A 17373-nucleotide genomic window follows, 5' to 3' on the forward strand; every position below is an offset into this window, starting at 1 on the left:
TAAAACAAAGCATAAATGCCTATATTTATAGGCTTACAAAGAAACTACCTTAACACAAAAATAGCTAACAACTTATTTAATTAAACTGAAAATCTGGAACTAACAAATATTCTACCGAGATACTTGGTCAACTAAACAACCCACTACTTTGAATTAATTCTCAACACCCAATACCCTAATACATTAAGCATTCATCCTAGGTCCCTCTATTTCCCCGTGGACGTCCATTAATCTTAAGCTTTCGACACCATCCCTCTCTTCTTCTCTATCTCCCCGTCGACCTCCATTAATCTTAACCCTTGAACTAGATCAAACGTTGGACTAAAGTTAGTGCGTGACCATTCTTGAGGTTGAGAAATTAATTGAAGAAGGCTTTTATTTTGACCGAAAGCTTTGGTGAAAAGAAGGAAAAAATCTCATGTTTTTTTCTTACCTTTTACGATTGAGAAATTCAAAAGTTAGTCATTCAGAGTTTACAATTCAACAAATTAGGAGTTTTAATATGTATTGTTGTGAAGTTGACATTTTTTAATTTTCCTTTGCTAACTGGTTGCTTAAGGAGTATCAGAATTGCTTTGTATATAATAGTGAAGCGAGAAAGATACTATTAGATGATCTATTGAATAACAATAGCTGGTGGTACTGAGATTTGTAATTAGGGAAATTGGGAGCTTGCCAGAAGGAATTATTTGGCTTTAGGCTTTGGTCTGATGGTTACAATGAGTAGAAAAATGAATCACTTAATCTAGAAGATAGAATTTTTCTCTCGCCCTTTGAGTATCTCAAAAATTCTAGCCTTTTATTGTTTTCCTTCCTTTCCTTTTAAAGTACCTTCTCACTTCTTCCGGTTAAAAACAGTGCTTCCAGATATATGGACACTCTTAATGTACGATGAAATTCTCCAAACAACTTTATTGAATTCTTGAAAATTGGAACGCATCTTTCCTTTCCTCTCATATCTATTGGACTACAATCCTTCTAAAGTTTATTATTCTTTAATTTTTTGCTTCAAAAACTTCCACCTCATGCTCTGCTATGTCTTCATCTATATTTTATTAATACCAATAAATAACCTATTCAGTTTTAGATTAAATTGGTCACTGGCTTCCTTGAGTCAAGTGACGTTTTTGATAGAAAATTACATTGCTTTATAGCAAAATGCGGGTTTAGCATTTCCTTTCATCAGATCCTGGTGTTTGTCTACATGTGAATATGGATACTTATTATGATATTTTCTGATACTCCGCTATATATATACTTGGGGAAGAGCTTGTTGCTACCCAACGCCTGTGTAATCCAGTTGAAAATCTTAAAGTTCTATTCATCCTTGATGAGATTAAAGCTTGCAAACAAAGCTGTGATAACATGAAAGAGCGCATGGATAAAATCACTGGTGCGCCCAAACGGCTAATATTGATGTCCCATGGATCATGTGTCAACAAGCTGGAGCTCTAAAGCCTATGGTATTTAATTTAATTTTTACTATATTATTTTATTTAAAAATGACATTTTTTGGTGTAACTGTGATTTTGTTTTGTTTGATTATTTCACTAGTTTCTACTATGAGAAGGCATTTTATTCCTGGATTCGATTTGGTGGAAATTTCTTTAGGTTGTCCCTGGACCACATGCTGTATGTTTAGCTGCAGCGGGCGTTCGGTCTTGTTCTAGTAACTACTCAATAGCTTTCGTCAGGGATGTTCCTTTGACCGTGTCAAAAGGTTCTAGCTGAGCTGATGATTGAAAGTTGCAACTGGAACTACAAGTAGTAGAGGCATGTGTTTCGGTAAAAAAGAAATACCATTAACATAATCGAAATGAAATCGTGCACACCTGTTATTGTTTTTATTTCTGCACTTTGGTCCAATATGTAGTATCTGTAGGATTATACTTGGTGGATTTTCATATAATTTGTCGAATTATAGGAAGCCCATGAGAGGCTTATAGCAATCTCCACAGGCGGTTATGCCCCATGGATGGTTATCAGTTTCGATTTGCTGTCGATATGTATTCTCAATTTTGCTTTTAAATTGCTGCTGACCTTAATTTGGATCCAGTATCAACTTTTAAATTGCTACTTAATCATGCATTTACTGCCTTATTCTTCAAATTCTTGCGGCTTAAAAGGATGAATATTTATATTGTTTTACTGCTTCCTTTGCTGACTTATTCCTTGTTGATCTTTGGTCCAACAAAACTGTTATTATAGCAGCCAGGAATCTCAATTTTCGTTTTACACCCCACCGACAGTTACCATCCGATGTCTTTATTCTCACACCCCATGGACGGTAACATCCCATGGACACTTACCATCCGGTATACTTATTTATACGAGGGATTCTCGCGGGTGGTTATGCCCCTTTACATATAAGTACACATATTATATTGTTAGACAAAAGTAACTCACGGGGGACTCCCATAGATAGTTACATCCTACACTTTGCCATATCTATAAACTTACATGTTATATCTGTAATTCTATTTTCTTCATGTAAATTCAAGCGAGTAGACATTGTTGAAGGTTACAATTTGACACGGCAAGATTTCACTTTTCACATGATTCCGTGCTACGAGGACCTATAATATTGCGATTGACCAGTTATTTTTTACCATAAACCTCCCCATACGTCTGGGAGCAGGATCTATCGTAAGCCTTCCACCATGTGTGGAAGAATCACCACCATTTTTGTATAAGCCTTCCCCCATGAGTCTAAGAGCAAGTCAATTATTACCACATTCCATAAACCTCCCCCATGCATTTGGGATTAAGGCCTTTTTTACCACTTTCCATATGCCTACCCCCATGTGTCCGGGGACAGGGTCACTTTATTACCTAACATAAGCCTCGTTTGGTGCGTGTAGAAGAAGGGCCACATTATTATTTTTCATAAGTCTCCCCCATGCATCTAGGAGCAAGACCACTTTATTATCTACTATATGCCTCCCCCATGTGTCTGGAAGCAAGACATTCGAGTCCCTTCATGAACCCTTGGACTATCATCAGAGGTGAGGCATATTTTCCATATTCAGGCACCTTTGTCAACTCTTTGAGCTCTCGGAGGAGGTGCGGAGGTGAGACATATCTTCGACATCTGAACCCCTCCGTAACCCTCTTGAGCTCTCGACGAAGGTGACGCATATCTCTTTCATAAAAACCAGAGTTAGGTTAACGAATAAATTTTATAGCTACAAGCACATGCACTCTATTTTTCCAAATTGATAGTTATTTTTGGATCAACATTACAATACCACCTTCCATAAGCGTTTATTCAATATTATTCGTCAAAAACTCAGGCCAAATAGCTACATTTTCTACCATTATTTATAACTGTCCTCTTGCTTGTATTTTAACAGACATTTCTTACACAACGGGTAGTATATACTTATTGTATTTTATATTGCCAACGGATAGTTTGCGTTTCTTGCATTCCATATTACCACCAAATGGGTCGTATCTCTTACATTTTGTATTGCTAATGGATGTGTAACACCCCTAACCCGAATCCATCGTTGAAATAGGGTTACGGAGTATTATCAGAGTTTACAAATTAATTATTAGACATTTCATTTCATCTAGCATTCATATTAGAAACCAATCAAAACCATACATATTGTCCCTTAAACGAGCCCTCGAGGCCCAAATTACGTATTAGAAACAAATAGGGACTAAATCAAATAGTCAAGAAAAATTTCAAAAAATATTTAAAATTTTCAACATTGCAGGGGACACACAGCCGTGTGGCCAGGCCGTGTGACTCACACGGTTTGGAGACATGCCTGTGTCTCAGGCCGTGTGGGCATTCGAAATAGGGACACACGACCGTGTCTCAGCCCGTGTGAGTCTACTGACTTGGGTCATACTGCCAAGTCAAACGCCCGTGTGCTAGGCCATGTGAGCATTTTGTTTTGTGCAAATTTAAGATACAAGGGACACACGGCCGTGTCACCTGACCGTGTGTCACACACGATTGAGACACACACCCATGTCTCTGCCCGTGTGGATGAAAATAGGTCATTTTACAAGTCATATTTCTCACCCAATTTGTTACTAACCCAACCCCACCAATTCACAAATCTACAAACTATAACATGCCATTCAACACAAGCTAAAATAAGTGGCTAATCTCAACAATTTACATATAAACCAACATTAAATAAAATACCTATACATATCATTATGACTAAAATTAAAACATTCGAAAATACCGATAGAACCGATGGATAGTGTGATATATCTCCAACAAGTTTCAACCTAATCGAGCTTCTGAAAATCTGAAAAGTAAAGGAAAACAATTACGTAAGCAATGAATGCTTAGTATGCTCATATAAACTTTAATCATATCAATCCATTTTAAATAAGAAATTTATACATATCCAGAATAATCCAATATTGATACCCCAATATTCATAAAGTATATTCAACAACTTTAACTATTCCAAATTTCTAAATTTTCATTTGCATTTCTTTACTTTCCTTACTCATTCCATATGTATAACTCACCAGTCATAAACATACCATACCACCATAACCAAAAGCTAATGCATTTGAACGTAGCCCTTTTTAACATTAATCACATGATAAATCATTTCATAAGAAATTGCATAACTTAAAACTTACCATTCTTTCATGAGCACAAGTATATTTTCATTTGAGCACTTACCCTTTCAACGCATCATATAAATAAACATATTACCATTTAACCAGTAGCTTGGCACTTGCCTAAACATTAACAACAACATTTGTTAGCATACTTGAACATATTTCATATAAATTCAACATTGATAAACTTATTTTATCAACATATCACACTTGAGTTTATTACTCATCACAATTTCAATCGATGAATACACTTATTTCAGATCAACACCAATAATAACCTTAAGTCTTCAAACATTAATTTCATATGTCACTTATTAGATCTTACCAAATCGGGGAATGGCTTACAGCTTACGGATATGAGTACATCGTATTTAGATCTTACCGAATCGGGGAATGGCTTACAGCTTACACCACAGATGCACATAAGTGCTAAACAGAAACCCATAAGGGTTGAATGGAAGCTCATAAGAGCTGAACGGAAACCCATAAGGGTTGAATGGAAGCTCATAAGAGCTGAACGGAAACCCATAAGGGTTAAATTGAAGCTCAAAAGAGCTGAACGGAAACCCATAAGGGTTAAACTGAAACTCATATGAGTTAACAGAAACTCGTGAGAGCTAAACGGAAAGTAAACACGAAAGTTCGCAACAAATGCTGAACCTCAGTTTACTTGGGTAATTTGCCGTCAATTTATCCTTTTCATTTTCCGTCAATTCATTCTCTGCCACAGAACGATTGTACTCAATCCCGCGTTCCACTTTAAATTGATATTCTTTTCAATTCATAATTTAACAATATTTCATTTTTTTAACAATATGCTAAGTGCATAATAATTTAACAACATTTCATTTTTAAACAATATATTAAATGCGTAACATCATTCATCAATTCAATATAACTATTAAACTTTAACCATACGAACTTACCTGAATTGAATTGTAATAATTGCAGGAGTTCAAGGACTATTCCACTATTTTTCCTTTTTCACAAATATCTTTGGAATCTTGATCTAAAATATAAAATTACTCATTCATTAGCATATATTTCAGTTCCAATTTATATCACAATTTATACCCTTAAATTTTTTTAATTTACACAATTACCCCAATTTTTTCAACTTTTACAATTTAGTCCCTTAACTAGTTAATCTATCAAATCAACTAATTTTTCTCAATTAATAATTTATCCAAATATTCTAGGCTATCATACAACCCTTAATAAAATATAAATTTAATACCAAACCCTAATATTTTAACTATTTTCACAATTTGATACTAACATCAATATTTAACAAAATCACTTTATAATATCATCATACAACAAAATTAAAGCTCTAAAACCACTTGATTTTAATAATTTATTTCAATATATATATTAATTTAGACAATAAAACAATTCATTTCATGCAATTTGGTCATTTTTGACATTTTTACAAAATTACCCCTAAAATTTTACTTTTATTCAATTTAGTCCCTAAGCCTAAAACATGCAAATTAGCCATTTTTAGTGTAAACCCATGCTACCTGAATATTCATATATTTTCCTCCTCTCCATTCCACATCCTTAATGTATATAACATGCTTATATGTTATTATCTATAATTCCACTATTTACTTATGTTCATATCAAAGCTGTCCATTTGAGTCATAGTCACTAAATTATTTATATATTGAGCTAAAAAATTCTAAATTAAGATCCGCTTGATATTTTTGAAACTAGACTCAAATATATTTTTACCATAAAAATTTCAGAATTTAATATCTAGCCAATAAGTACAGTAAAATCTTCAAATTTATCATTGTTCTGCTGTTTGACAGCTTCAACCTTTCTTTACTAAAAATTAATTATCTCTTAGTACAGGGTTTGGATGATGTTTCCGTTTATTGCTCTTGAAAATATACTCAATAAGAATTTAAAATTATTAAGTTAAACCCCTAATTATTTTTTTACAATTTTTGATGATTTTCCAAAGTCGGAATAGGGGAACCCGAAATCAATCTGACCTTATCTTGCAAAAATTCATATATCTCATAATATGAAATTCTTTTTCTTACACGGTTTCTTCTATTAAAACTAGACTCAATAGGCTTTAATTTAACAGTTTAATTAACATCTAATTCAATTTCTATAATTTTTGGTAAATTTTCAAAGTCAGACTACTATTGTTGTCCAAAACTGTTTTAGTGTAAAATGTTGATAACTAAGTTCATAACACCCTCATTTCCTTTCTCTACAATATTTCCCATCACTTCCTCTTATTTCCCTTCACTAACATATCAAGAACATAGAACCTTATATAATAAAACTCTATTTTAACATCATTTTCATGCTTTTTCAATAATATCAAACTTAAAAATATATTAAAATCTTGATGTTCTTACCTTATTCTATTGATTTCAATCTTTAACTTGATTTTCTCTCTCCTCCAGCTTCTATTTCTTGAATCTAACTTGATATTCTAGCTCCCCATAGTCTCATTATTTTACTCTCTTGGTAGCTATGGAAATTCTTTTGATTTCTAAGTGAAAATGATGAATTTTTGGTAAAATGACCAAATTGTAAAAAAAAATTTATTTCTTCTCTTCTCTTCTCACGTGGGTGCATGGAAAGATGAAGAGAATTCTTCATCTTTCTTTTCTTATATACTAAATAAAATAATAATAAAATATCTCATTAAAATATTAATAAAATAATATTTATCTAATTAAATATCATCAAAATATCTCTAATATCATCATTGCCTTCTAAAACTCTCTCTTTCTAATTGACCAATTTTCCATTTATGATCTTTTAAAATTTCATCCTTGAGTCATCACTTAATTTGGAAAAATTACAATTTAGTCTCTCATAATATCATCAGTGCCACATCAACATATTTTAACGATTAGTCAAGTACTTAAAAAAAGGACCAAATAAACTTATAGTTTCTAAGTTCAAATACCAATTAGGTCCAAAAAAAAAGTTTAGGTACTAAGTATAAGTTGTTAAGTTAGATACCTCAATATATACTAACCCTTTTATAAAAGGTTTAGCCTCAATGTTTATGTCGTTTTGTCAATTGGTTTTTATTCTGTTTTTGAGCTAAAATTGACTCTTAACATTTACATCTTTTTTTCAATTTGACCCCTTCTTTTTAGTTAAATTTGTTCCCGAACCTTTTAAAAAGAGTTCATGAACATCATCATTTTAAAAATAGTTGAATTGTTGTTTTTCAATAAAAATACTCACTAACATGTTCAAATTTTAAACACGGTAGCCCACATGGCAATCCATTGTAATTCATGCTAATTTTTTTGAATTTATTTTCAAGTTTCTTTATATTAGTTTTGAATTCTGCATTTCTTTGAATATATTTATAAATTCTAAATTATCTAAAAGATAAATAGTGAGTGAAGACGCTTAGGTTAGACAATTTCCTTCCTAGGATCTTCAGAAGAACCATAGCTGACATTCCCGTTTAAGTCTTTATCTTTTTTTTTTTTTTGAAATAATAATATGATTATTTAGTAGTTAAATTATGTTTTATGTTCTTCTACTCTTCGTCTATGATTTTAATTGCCGACACTTTAATAATCAAGGTTTGTACTCTATCGATGTAATTTCCCCTCCCTCACTTTGTACCAGAAAAAAATGTGAAATCAAAAGTATAAAAATTAAATTTTAAATTTGAACAAAAATAAAATTGAACTATTTATTCATTACTAAATAATTGGTCATTCATAATCCTTAATTTAAATTAGGTAATAAATTATATTAAGAGACTCTTAGAATATATAATTTTTAGGTACCAATAATATAATGCCACATCATCAACTTTTAAAAATGTAAGTTTTATTATACACTCATCCATATTTACTATCTTCTCTAATTTAATTTAACAAATTACTTAACAAATTAAAAAAATTAATAAATAAACAAACATGTTTTCTTCTTCAATAATTTTAAAATTATTTTTAGTTTTTCTTTTTAAATTTAATCATCTTTTATTTCTTTACTTTCAAATTATGTTTTATTTTTATGTAGTCAAAATTTTTTATTCTTTTAATTTTTATTCTTTTTTAATTTTAATTTTCTATTTCTATTTTTTTATTTTTAATCAAATTTCAGAATTTGATAAAACCATATGGTGGTTATAATTTTTCAAATTTCAATTTTTTACTAGTGTTTTTTTTCTGAATTTTTAATGGTTGATTTTAGTTATTTTTTCAACTTTTGCTTATGATTTTTATCATTTCTTTTTGTATTATTTATGTTCATTTCACGGCCCATGTTAGGGGTTCGTGACTGTCCATTCCAGCAATATTGTCTCCAAGGTTCGAACCAGCATATAATTTCAATGTTTTCTGGTTATTTTTTGGGGGCATATAGTTTCAACATTTTCCCCCAAATGTTTAATTATTTTAATTAAAGTGAAATTAAATTAGAGATTATATCATATATGATTGAGTGTAGAATAATATTTATATGTCTTTAAAAATTGATGATGTAACATTATTTTATTAATGCTTAAAAATTACATATTTTACAATCATCCTAATATAAGTTATTCCATTGTAGGGTATATCATACCAAAAGGTTGGATTCTATTGATTATTCTTGTTGCCCTTCATCTTGATACCTATGAGGATCCTCTTGCCTTCAACCCTTGGAGATGTAAGGTATAGCAATAATAATATTTATTTATAATTATATACCAATTTTCTTAATTTTTCACCCTTAAAATATTTATACTATTGGTCCTTCAACTTTTTCATATTCACACTTTAACCTTTTAAATTTTGAGTATTTACTCTTGGGCCACAAAACTTATCTTACTTTTATGATTTAATCCTTTTTTGAATTAATATATCATAATATACTTCCCAATGTTGACATAACTCAAAATTTCCCTTTTTGTCACTTTATTTCCTTATTTTACTATATCAAGGATAATATCTACTTTCTTATTGTAGTAATTTTCGGGGATTTACAAGATGACTTCATTCTCCTCTAGTTTACATTTCCCATAATCACATCTGCTAATATATTTATGACATATCTCCACTGCATAACTCCAGATCCTTTAAATCCGCTAAATCACAAAGTAAAACTTATACAAGCAAATTGCGAATAGAAGTATCATCCGCCAACGCATTATTAAAGATCGGCTCAAGGCACAATTACTTTATAACCTACCTCTCGATAGGAAAAACTATTGTTATATCCCTACTTCAACTTAGACTTAATTGGACCCTCCATTGGGTCACTTAGGACCAACTAAGTAACATAATTGAATAAGAACTCTCACTTAAATATAAATACCCAAAGGCATCAATATTGTAAAGGGACTCCTCTCCACTCCCAAAACCCTAATACATTAAGCATTCATCCTTAATCCCTCTACCTATCCGGCTCTTGACCCTAGGGTGGATAAACCAACCTTCTTCAATACTATCCCTCTCCTCTATCTCTTTTGATACTATGTATCAAAAAGTATTTTTAATAAAAAAATTCAAGCTCACTATATCAACCAAAATAATTAAAGGATGTTAACTATTTAGATTAACTAATGTCTTTGTAAAAGAAAATAATCAAATTATGTCAAACTGAAATATAAATATTAAATAAAAAAATGTTAGCATAATAGAAAGACCAAAACCAATTTGATCATTATATTATTATTGAAGAAACATATAGTGTACTATAGTAGTAGAGATTCTCTATGATTTTGAAATACTCCTCTCTTCACGGACTTGTTTTATATAAAAACTAGAGAAATTATTTCATAGACCCTTTCCACAACATCATCCATTATCCCGCCTAATTAAAAGAAAATACATCATCTTTAATCTAAAAGTTCAGTTCAAATGTACATATGATGTTAATCACAACAAACAAAGCGAGTTACGTTACTATTGAATAATAATTGACTAACAAAAAATATCACCGTCAGAAAAAATTAGGTTGAAGTTTCACTTCTAAAAAAGGTTACAAGAACACAGCTTAAAAAAGAATAGCGCGCAAGGAAAAGGTGTTTGTGCTGTTGAGAGGAAGGTGGGTTTTTTGTTTGCTTACTCTATGAAATTTGGTTACTGTATATGACCCAAGGTAAAATCATGACTTCTTTTTCCCTTCTCACGTTTCGTGTCAAAAGTATATATGGGTTTTGTTAATTGGATAAAAATAGTAATGAGAAACTATTTGAATAATTAGTGCTGCAACTGATTAAATATAAAAATTTGGAATATACAAGTTGAAAATGACGCCAACAGGATTGGATGAACAGGAATACATACGAATACATAATATTGTCATGTGTAAGCGTAATCTCCACCTTTAAAGCTTCTTCATTCCTAGTCCTCTAAAATTAAATGACCAATTAAATGTAACTTGAAGAAAGGAAATAGGTGATCAGTAAGAAATATTTTACATACAAGAAGGCTGAATAACCAATTCCAAGAAGGATGAGCGATCACACCTTCGTTCGATAACCCTTTGTACAACGAACTTGTCGACCTCTACTAAGAAAAAATCGTGAGATACAAAGAGGCACAACATGCTCCAGTCACCTTCCTTCTTGCCAGTGGCATTCCATGTAACTTGCCTTAAAACACAGTTCCTGTCTTCACAGCATCAATCTGGCAAATAGTTTTGAACATCAATTCGGAACTAATATGCCTAAACTTTAAACTACTAATCACTTGGTTCCATTTATCATTAACATTTAAGATATCATTATTATCAAATCTATGTTCCATGCAATACCTAAGCGTTTACAAATGAAATTTCATCATCACATGCTTGGAAATCAAAAATATAAACCTTGATGTTACATGGAACTTCAAATGCTACTAATTAGAAGTTAGCGAGAAAACATTCTGATAATTTTACAAATGTGCCCTCGAAACAAAACAAACGTTCTAAAAGTTTCCGATCGTTACTAGATTTTCTTGCTAGAACTTAACATCAAGTTGATTGCTAAGAAGGTAAAAGAAAGGGTTAAACAAAGATCATGTACTCCAAAAATTTTATTATCGTTTGACAACAAATGACATAAAGATAACTAGAGTTCATACGTACCTCTCCTGTAATACATATCAATTCTGACTGAACGCTTTGAGAAAATTTTTCGAACTTAACGAAGAGCTGTAAAACATAACAAGTAGCGGAGATAATTAGTTAAGGTAAAGGCATAAGGCCATTGATGCAATACAGCTTCTCTTTTCTTTTAGTGCTGACAAAAACAATAAAATTCACAAGTTCATTTTGCTAAAAGTCAAATGTTAAAATATTAGGTTTTAATAATGCCCTTAATCCATGTACTCTTTTAACTTTTGAAATTTGATCCTTCTACTTTAATGGTTCGAAGAAGTTTTTTACTTGCCTAATTTAAAAATTGAAGTTCAATTGATAACACAGGCTCCTGTTAAATTTAAACCGTGTTATCATTTAAACTTTGATTTTTAATTCAGAATTTCGAATATTAAATGTCACATATTCAAATCTAATGTATGTTCATTAATAGTATCACCAACTGGACTTTAATTTTTAAATTAAACCTAGAATTAAAAATACAACTTTCAAAAGTTCAAGCAGCACATAGACTGAGGGCATTACTAAACCTAAAATATAATAGCGAAAAAAGCATCACTAAAATAAAAGAAATAGGAGTAAGAATGGAGTTCAAATGTTATTAAAAGATCAAAAGGGTACCATCTTTAGCACAATGTAACACATCAGAAAGATAAATCCTTATCACATGCCAGTTATGGAGTAACGGTTTCAGATATTAGAAAACTTTTAGACAATCCAACCACAAATTTCAGCAAATATATATTTGAATGTATTGTAATTTGGACAGACAATAATAATATTGTTATTAATGAAATATAAGAACACCTGTGTAGTGGTTGAAATTGCAATACCCCGAACTCCTCAACAGAAGAGCAGTTTACTTGTATGCGTACGCCGTCGATCATGATGCTTGGGATGTGAGAAATCTTTAGCCAGTCCTCCCCGGTCTCCTTTCTGCAACGTTCTGAAAGAATTGGACTCTGACTGATGTTCAGTTGCTTTAGACTTGTATTATGAAGAACGTAGCAGGGCAGTGCCTTTAACTTTGGGCAGGAATTAATAGTTAGGGAACAAAGCCGAGGCATGATGCTAATATGTTCTTCTCTGCTTGTTAATGGCATCCAATCCTCCCACTCTTCCAAATCAAAAAATTCAAATTCAAGATGTTTTAGACTAGGGAAGGCAATAACAGATGATGAAGGTGATTCCAAAGATGATGAGGGTGCTAATATCTCTTCTCTTTCTACACCCAGAAACTCAACTGACACTTTTTCAACTCTGCTCATTCCCCCTATATAGAGTGATTCAAGGGATGGCAATTTCCCCAAGGGAGGCAAAGACTTCAAGTGCAAGCAATAACCCAATGAAACACGGCTCAACTTGGTCAAGCCCATCATCCAGTTGGCAGAAATGGTGGGGCTACTGTAACACCATATCTCTAGCTCTTCCAAGCAAGGAGGTGGTCGCAGAGCTTCAAGGAGTCTTCCATCATCTCTCTGCCACCTATTTGACATTAACCCCTTTGAAATAGTAAAATCAAATATCAAAGTCCGAAGGCCTTTCTTGTTTTCAAGCTCTGCTTTCTTAGCTTCAGTCACATCACACACAGCTCCCAATCCACTTATCTTAAGAAGTCCTCGAAGATGAATTAAGTTTTGAAGATCTCCAAGAGTAGATGCATCGCTATTACCCATTACAACAAACAAACTTAGTGTCTGAAGGTTTGTTAATCTTCCAATTCCTCTTGGTATTGCCATCAGGCTCAAGTTTGTTTGATCATTCTCAAGATGCCTCAAGTTGATTATTTTTCCAATTCCACACGGTAATTCTTTAAGACTATCACACCATTTGAGGTTTAAGGTCTGTAAATTACATAACCCACACAGTGATTCAGGTAATTCTTTCAATTTTTTATTGTTCTTCAAGTTAAGATATCTCAAGTGAACCAATTTTCCTATCTCATCAGGAAGTTCTTCAATTGAATTTCTGAACAAACCGTTACTCAAATTTAAAGTCCTTAGGCAAGTCAATTGATCAAACAACCTGGGCAAATATAGTCTTAGTGATGAGGTATCATGATAGCTTGAGTCAATAAGGAGGCTACGCAACTTTCTGAAACGGAAAATATTAGATTCTGTTGGTGCAGCTTCTTTACGAAACAATGTTCCATAGCGAGCCCTTTCACATGACAAGTCTACTTTTAACTCTTCAGAATCATGGTTTACTAGCATCACACATTCGGTTTTCATTAAAACTAGAAGAAAATCATGAATTAGATCATGCATTTTGTATTTCATAATACCGCTGTCTAGTTCATCCCCTCCAAAATCCTGAAAAAATGAACGCATATGTAGCTCATCAAAATATTCCTCACCAACAATCTCCATCTCTTCACACCGCACTCCCTTCAAGTAATCTTGCGCCATCCACAGCTTGATCAATTCATTTTTTCTTAAGATCATACCTTTCGGAAAGACAGCACAATATGAAATGCACTGCTTAAGAGCCAAAGGCAACTCATAATAACTCAAAAATAAGGGAGGGAAAAGATCTTGTTCAGCCTCTTCAAAGTCCCACATTTCACTATCCAATACATTTTGCCATTGTTCTCTGGTTCTCTTGAACCGCAAGAGACCACCTAGAATCTTCACAGCAAGGGGCAAGCCCTGGCACTTGTCAGCAATTTTCCAACCAATATCATCTAAATTTTCACTTTCCTCTCTTGTCCTCCCATAGTATGCTCTACGGCTAAGTAATGACCAACATTCCTCTAGAGACAAAGTATTTAATAGAAATAAGTTTGAAGATGTTGTTCCCATTATTATAGCAACTTTTTCGTTTCGAGTGGTTATCAAAATTCTACTCCCAGGAGAGCAATGCTTGAGGGAGGTTTTCAATTGCTCCCATCTTGTTGCATCTTCACTCCACACATCATCCAACACAAGAAGTACTTTCTTCCCTGAAACATGGCTACGAATTTCCTGCAAGATGTTATCCTTTCCAACTAAATTCGAACTTTCGCCTTTAAATGCTTCAAGGATCTCTTTGGCAATCCTTATCTCATCAAAAGGGTCTGAGACACATATCCATATTCTCTTACCAAAATGACATTCAACATCACTGTGATTGTAAACCAATTGAGCAAGCGTCGTTTTCCCAATACCCCCCATCCCCACGATAGATATGACAGGGAGCTTCAACCCTCCTCCACTACTATTGTTCCCCACCAACATATTCACTAGAATCTCTGTCTCTTGACACCTTCCATAAACTTCTTCATCATCAATGAAAGAGGCAGTTATTAGCCTTCGGGGTTCTTCAACTACCTTCTCTAACCCGAACTTATACCTATCTTTTTCGGTGGCTATACTATCAAGTTGTTCATTTACTCCGCTTAGCTTGGATGCAATTTTATAGTATAAAATAGTTTGAAAGGTAAAAGAAGAGATAGAATTGCGCATCTTCTTCAGCAAGGGGAAATTTCTGGCTCCTTTTTGTTCTTTATCAATCTGTGATTTCAGTTTCTCAGAATTCCACTCGTCCACCACATCATCAACATCATAGGCTACATCTTTCAGTTTCTTCAACCAATTTCTCACGTTCGCATCCTTTACCTATTGAAAGGTAAGATAAGATTTACGATGGACAACATAAATTTCATTTAATATCTTGAATTCCAATAATTTCAGTAAGGAATCGAATACCACTATTCAACCCGCTTAAGTCAACTATGATCTCAAATCTAACACTGATCGTTTAATTTCCAGAATTAAAATTTCAAACCCTAAACACGGGATTTCAAATTCAATAATCCATTTTATTTTCCGCTTACACTGATATTTCGAGGAAGGTGCCCGAATTAGATTTTAAAATCAAACTTTATCCCTCTCCATGTTAGATATAAATATTATGTACCAGAGGAAAGGATACTAGGGCCCCATGATTGAAACGGTCAACTCAGAAATCCATATATAATAATCCACAAGACAAAAATAACCCACAAACTAATACTTCAAAAAAAAAATGAATAGCGACAACAGGTACCTGTTTTGATTCTGCATCTTGAAGTACCGATTGAATATCCTGAAAATGAGCAATCACTTTTCCAATTTCTTCTTCAAGAGCTAAGGCCAACTCAAAGTTGTGTTTTATCTCTCCAGGTATCATTAACAAGGAACTCAACTTCTCCAAAACGGCTGAAACAATTGATTTCGCCATTGCTTTTTTTTTTTTATTCAGACTTTCTTTTTCTCTTTCCAAGTACCAACCAGGGACCAAAGAAAACTAGAAAAGAAAAAATAAAATAAAAACTGTGTGCTCTTGCTCGTGGTTCGTGAAGGTATGAATTGGGGGGATTGCCTTTGTTTTTTATTACTTTGGGTTTTCTTTTCTTTGAAAAATTACTTCTGTTTTTGTACGGGAAGTTCCATAAATAAATTACAGTAATCTTCAACAGAAAGGCAAAAACCATCAAATTTTAAGGCGGTGCCGTGTTTTCGTTGCCATCGAAGAAGTTGAACAAAAAAGTAAATAAGCATGACCGACTTAAATAAGGAAAATTGAAAAAATCGTTTTTCGCCTTTTACTTACTCTATAAGTTTATTTAGGTAGTGTAATCGTTTTTCTCCTTACCCATAGCTAGGGGTGTTCATCAGAGGCGATTCTAGGGGAGCGCATGGGCCCGCTACCTTTAAAATAAAAAATTTTAATTTTAATTTTTTTAAAATTTTAATTAATAAAGTTAAAATTACACTTTAACTCTTATAAAATTATAAAAATTTGATTTAATTTTTTAAAAGTTGTAATGATAGACTATAAAAAATTAAAATTTCATTCGGCCCCCTAAAAAAATTGTTCTGACTTCACCCCTGGTGTCCATGCAGGATTGGATTCGGGTTGAGCTCAATTAAAATTTTAGGCCCGATTGTTAGGTTCAAGATCAGCTTGGCCTAAAAAATAAGTCTAAAATTTTGTAAAATTTGGTCCACCCATATTAATGTTTTATATAATTTTTTAAAAAATAAAATACATAAAAATACTAAAAATATTAAAATAAATGTTTCCCAACAAATTAAAAATAAATTTTTAAAAAACATGTATATTAAATAACATTAAGATATGTGCAACTTAATAAGCAAATACCTTTAAAATAGTAACAAAATTAACAATAAAACAAGAGTTATACAATATCCAAACAATAACAACAAAATAATAACAACATAATAGTAAAATGGCAGCAAAATAGTAAGAAAATAACAAGAAAATAGCAGTAAAACAATAAAAAAATAGCATATTTTTATTTTTGCAAATTCGGGCCAAGCTCGGGCCAAAAAAGTCTTACCCAAGGCTTGACCCTTTTGTTTTTGCTCAAGTCTATTTTTGGGGACTATATTTTTACCCAAACCCTTCCACTTTTTGAACGGACCTTCGTGTCGAGTCGGGTAACCCGACCCATGAACAGGTCTACCCATAGCCCCTGCTCAACCCTTAAATAAGAGGATAATGCGCTTCAGCACACTCAAACCCTAATTCTCTTATATTAGCAACAATACCCATGTCAATCGAGCTAAGACTCAATCAACTTACATAATACTAATATGTTTGGATAAACATTATAATTGATAAATCTCACTAACTTTGAAGTAATTAAAGCATTCAATTACACTTTTCAATTTTAAAGCGAGAGTGTGAATTACGTAATTACACAAGTAATTACATTCA

The 17373-nt window shown here is 32.5% G+C and overlaps 1 protein-coding gene across 2 annotated transcripts; it reads right to left on the bottom strand.

Moving 5' to 3' along the window:
- Positions 1-10778: 10778 nt before the first annotated feature.
- LOC107916330 (putative disease resistance protein RGA3) lies at positions 10779-16238 on the bottom strand. 2 transcript variants are annotated; one of them, XM_016845582.2, is made up of 4 exons: positions 15697-16238; positions 12478-15266; positions 11659-11724; positions 10779-11201 (listed from the first exon to the last, which is right to left on the bottom strand). In XM_016845582.2, the coding sequence occupies exons 1-3, from the start codon at positions 15868-15870 to the stop codon at positions 11676-11678; spliced, it is 3012 nt and encodes a 1003-aa protein (XP_016701071.2). In that variant the 5' UTR covers positions 15871-16238; the 3' UTR covers positions 10779-11201; positions 11659-11675. The 2 variants fall into 2 exon arrangements, with proteins under 2 accessions (XP_016701071.2, XP_016701070.2); XM_016845581.2 differs by having other exon boundaries at positions 10779-11216; positions 15697-16237.
- Between the last annotated feature and the right edge of the window lie 1135 nt (positions 16239-17373).

This window comes from Gossypium hirsutum, chromosome D10 (genome assembly GCF_007990345.1).
Source record: "Gossypium hirsutum isolate 1008001.06 chromosome D10, Gossypium_hirsutum_v2.1, whole genome shotgun sequence".
NCBI lineage: Eukaryota > Viridiplantae > Streptophyta > Magnoliopsida > Malvales > Malvaceae > Gossypium > Gossypium hirsutum.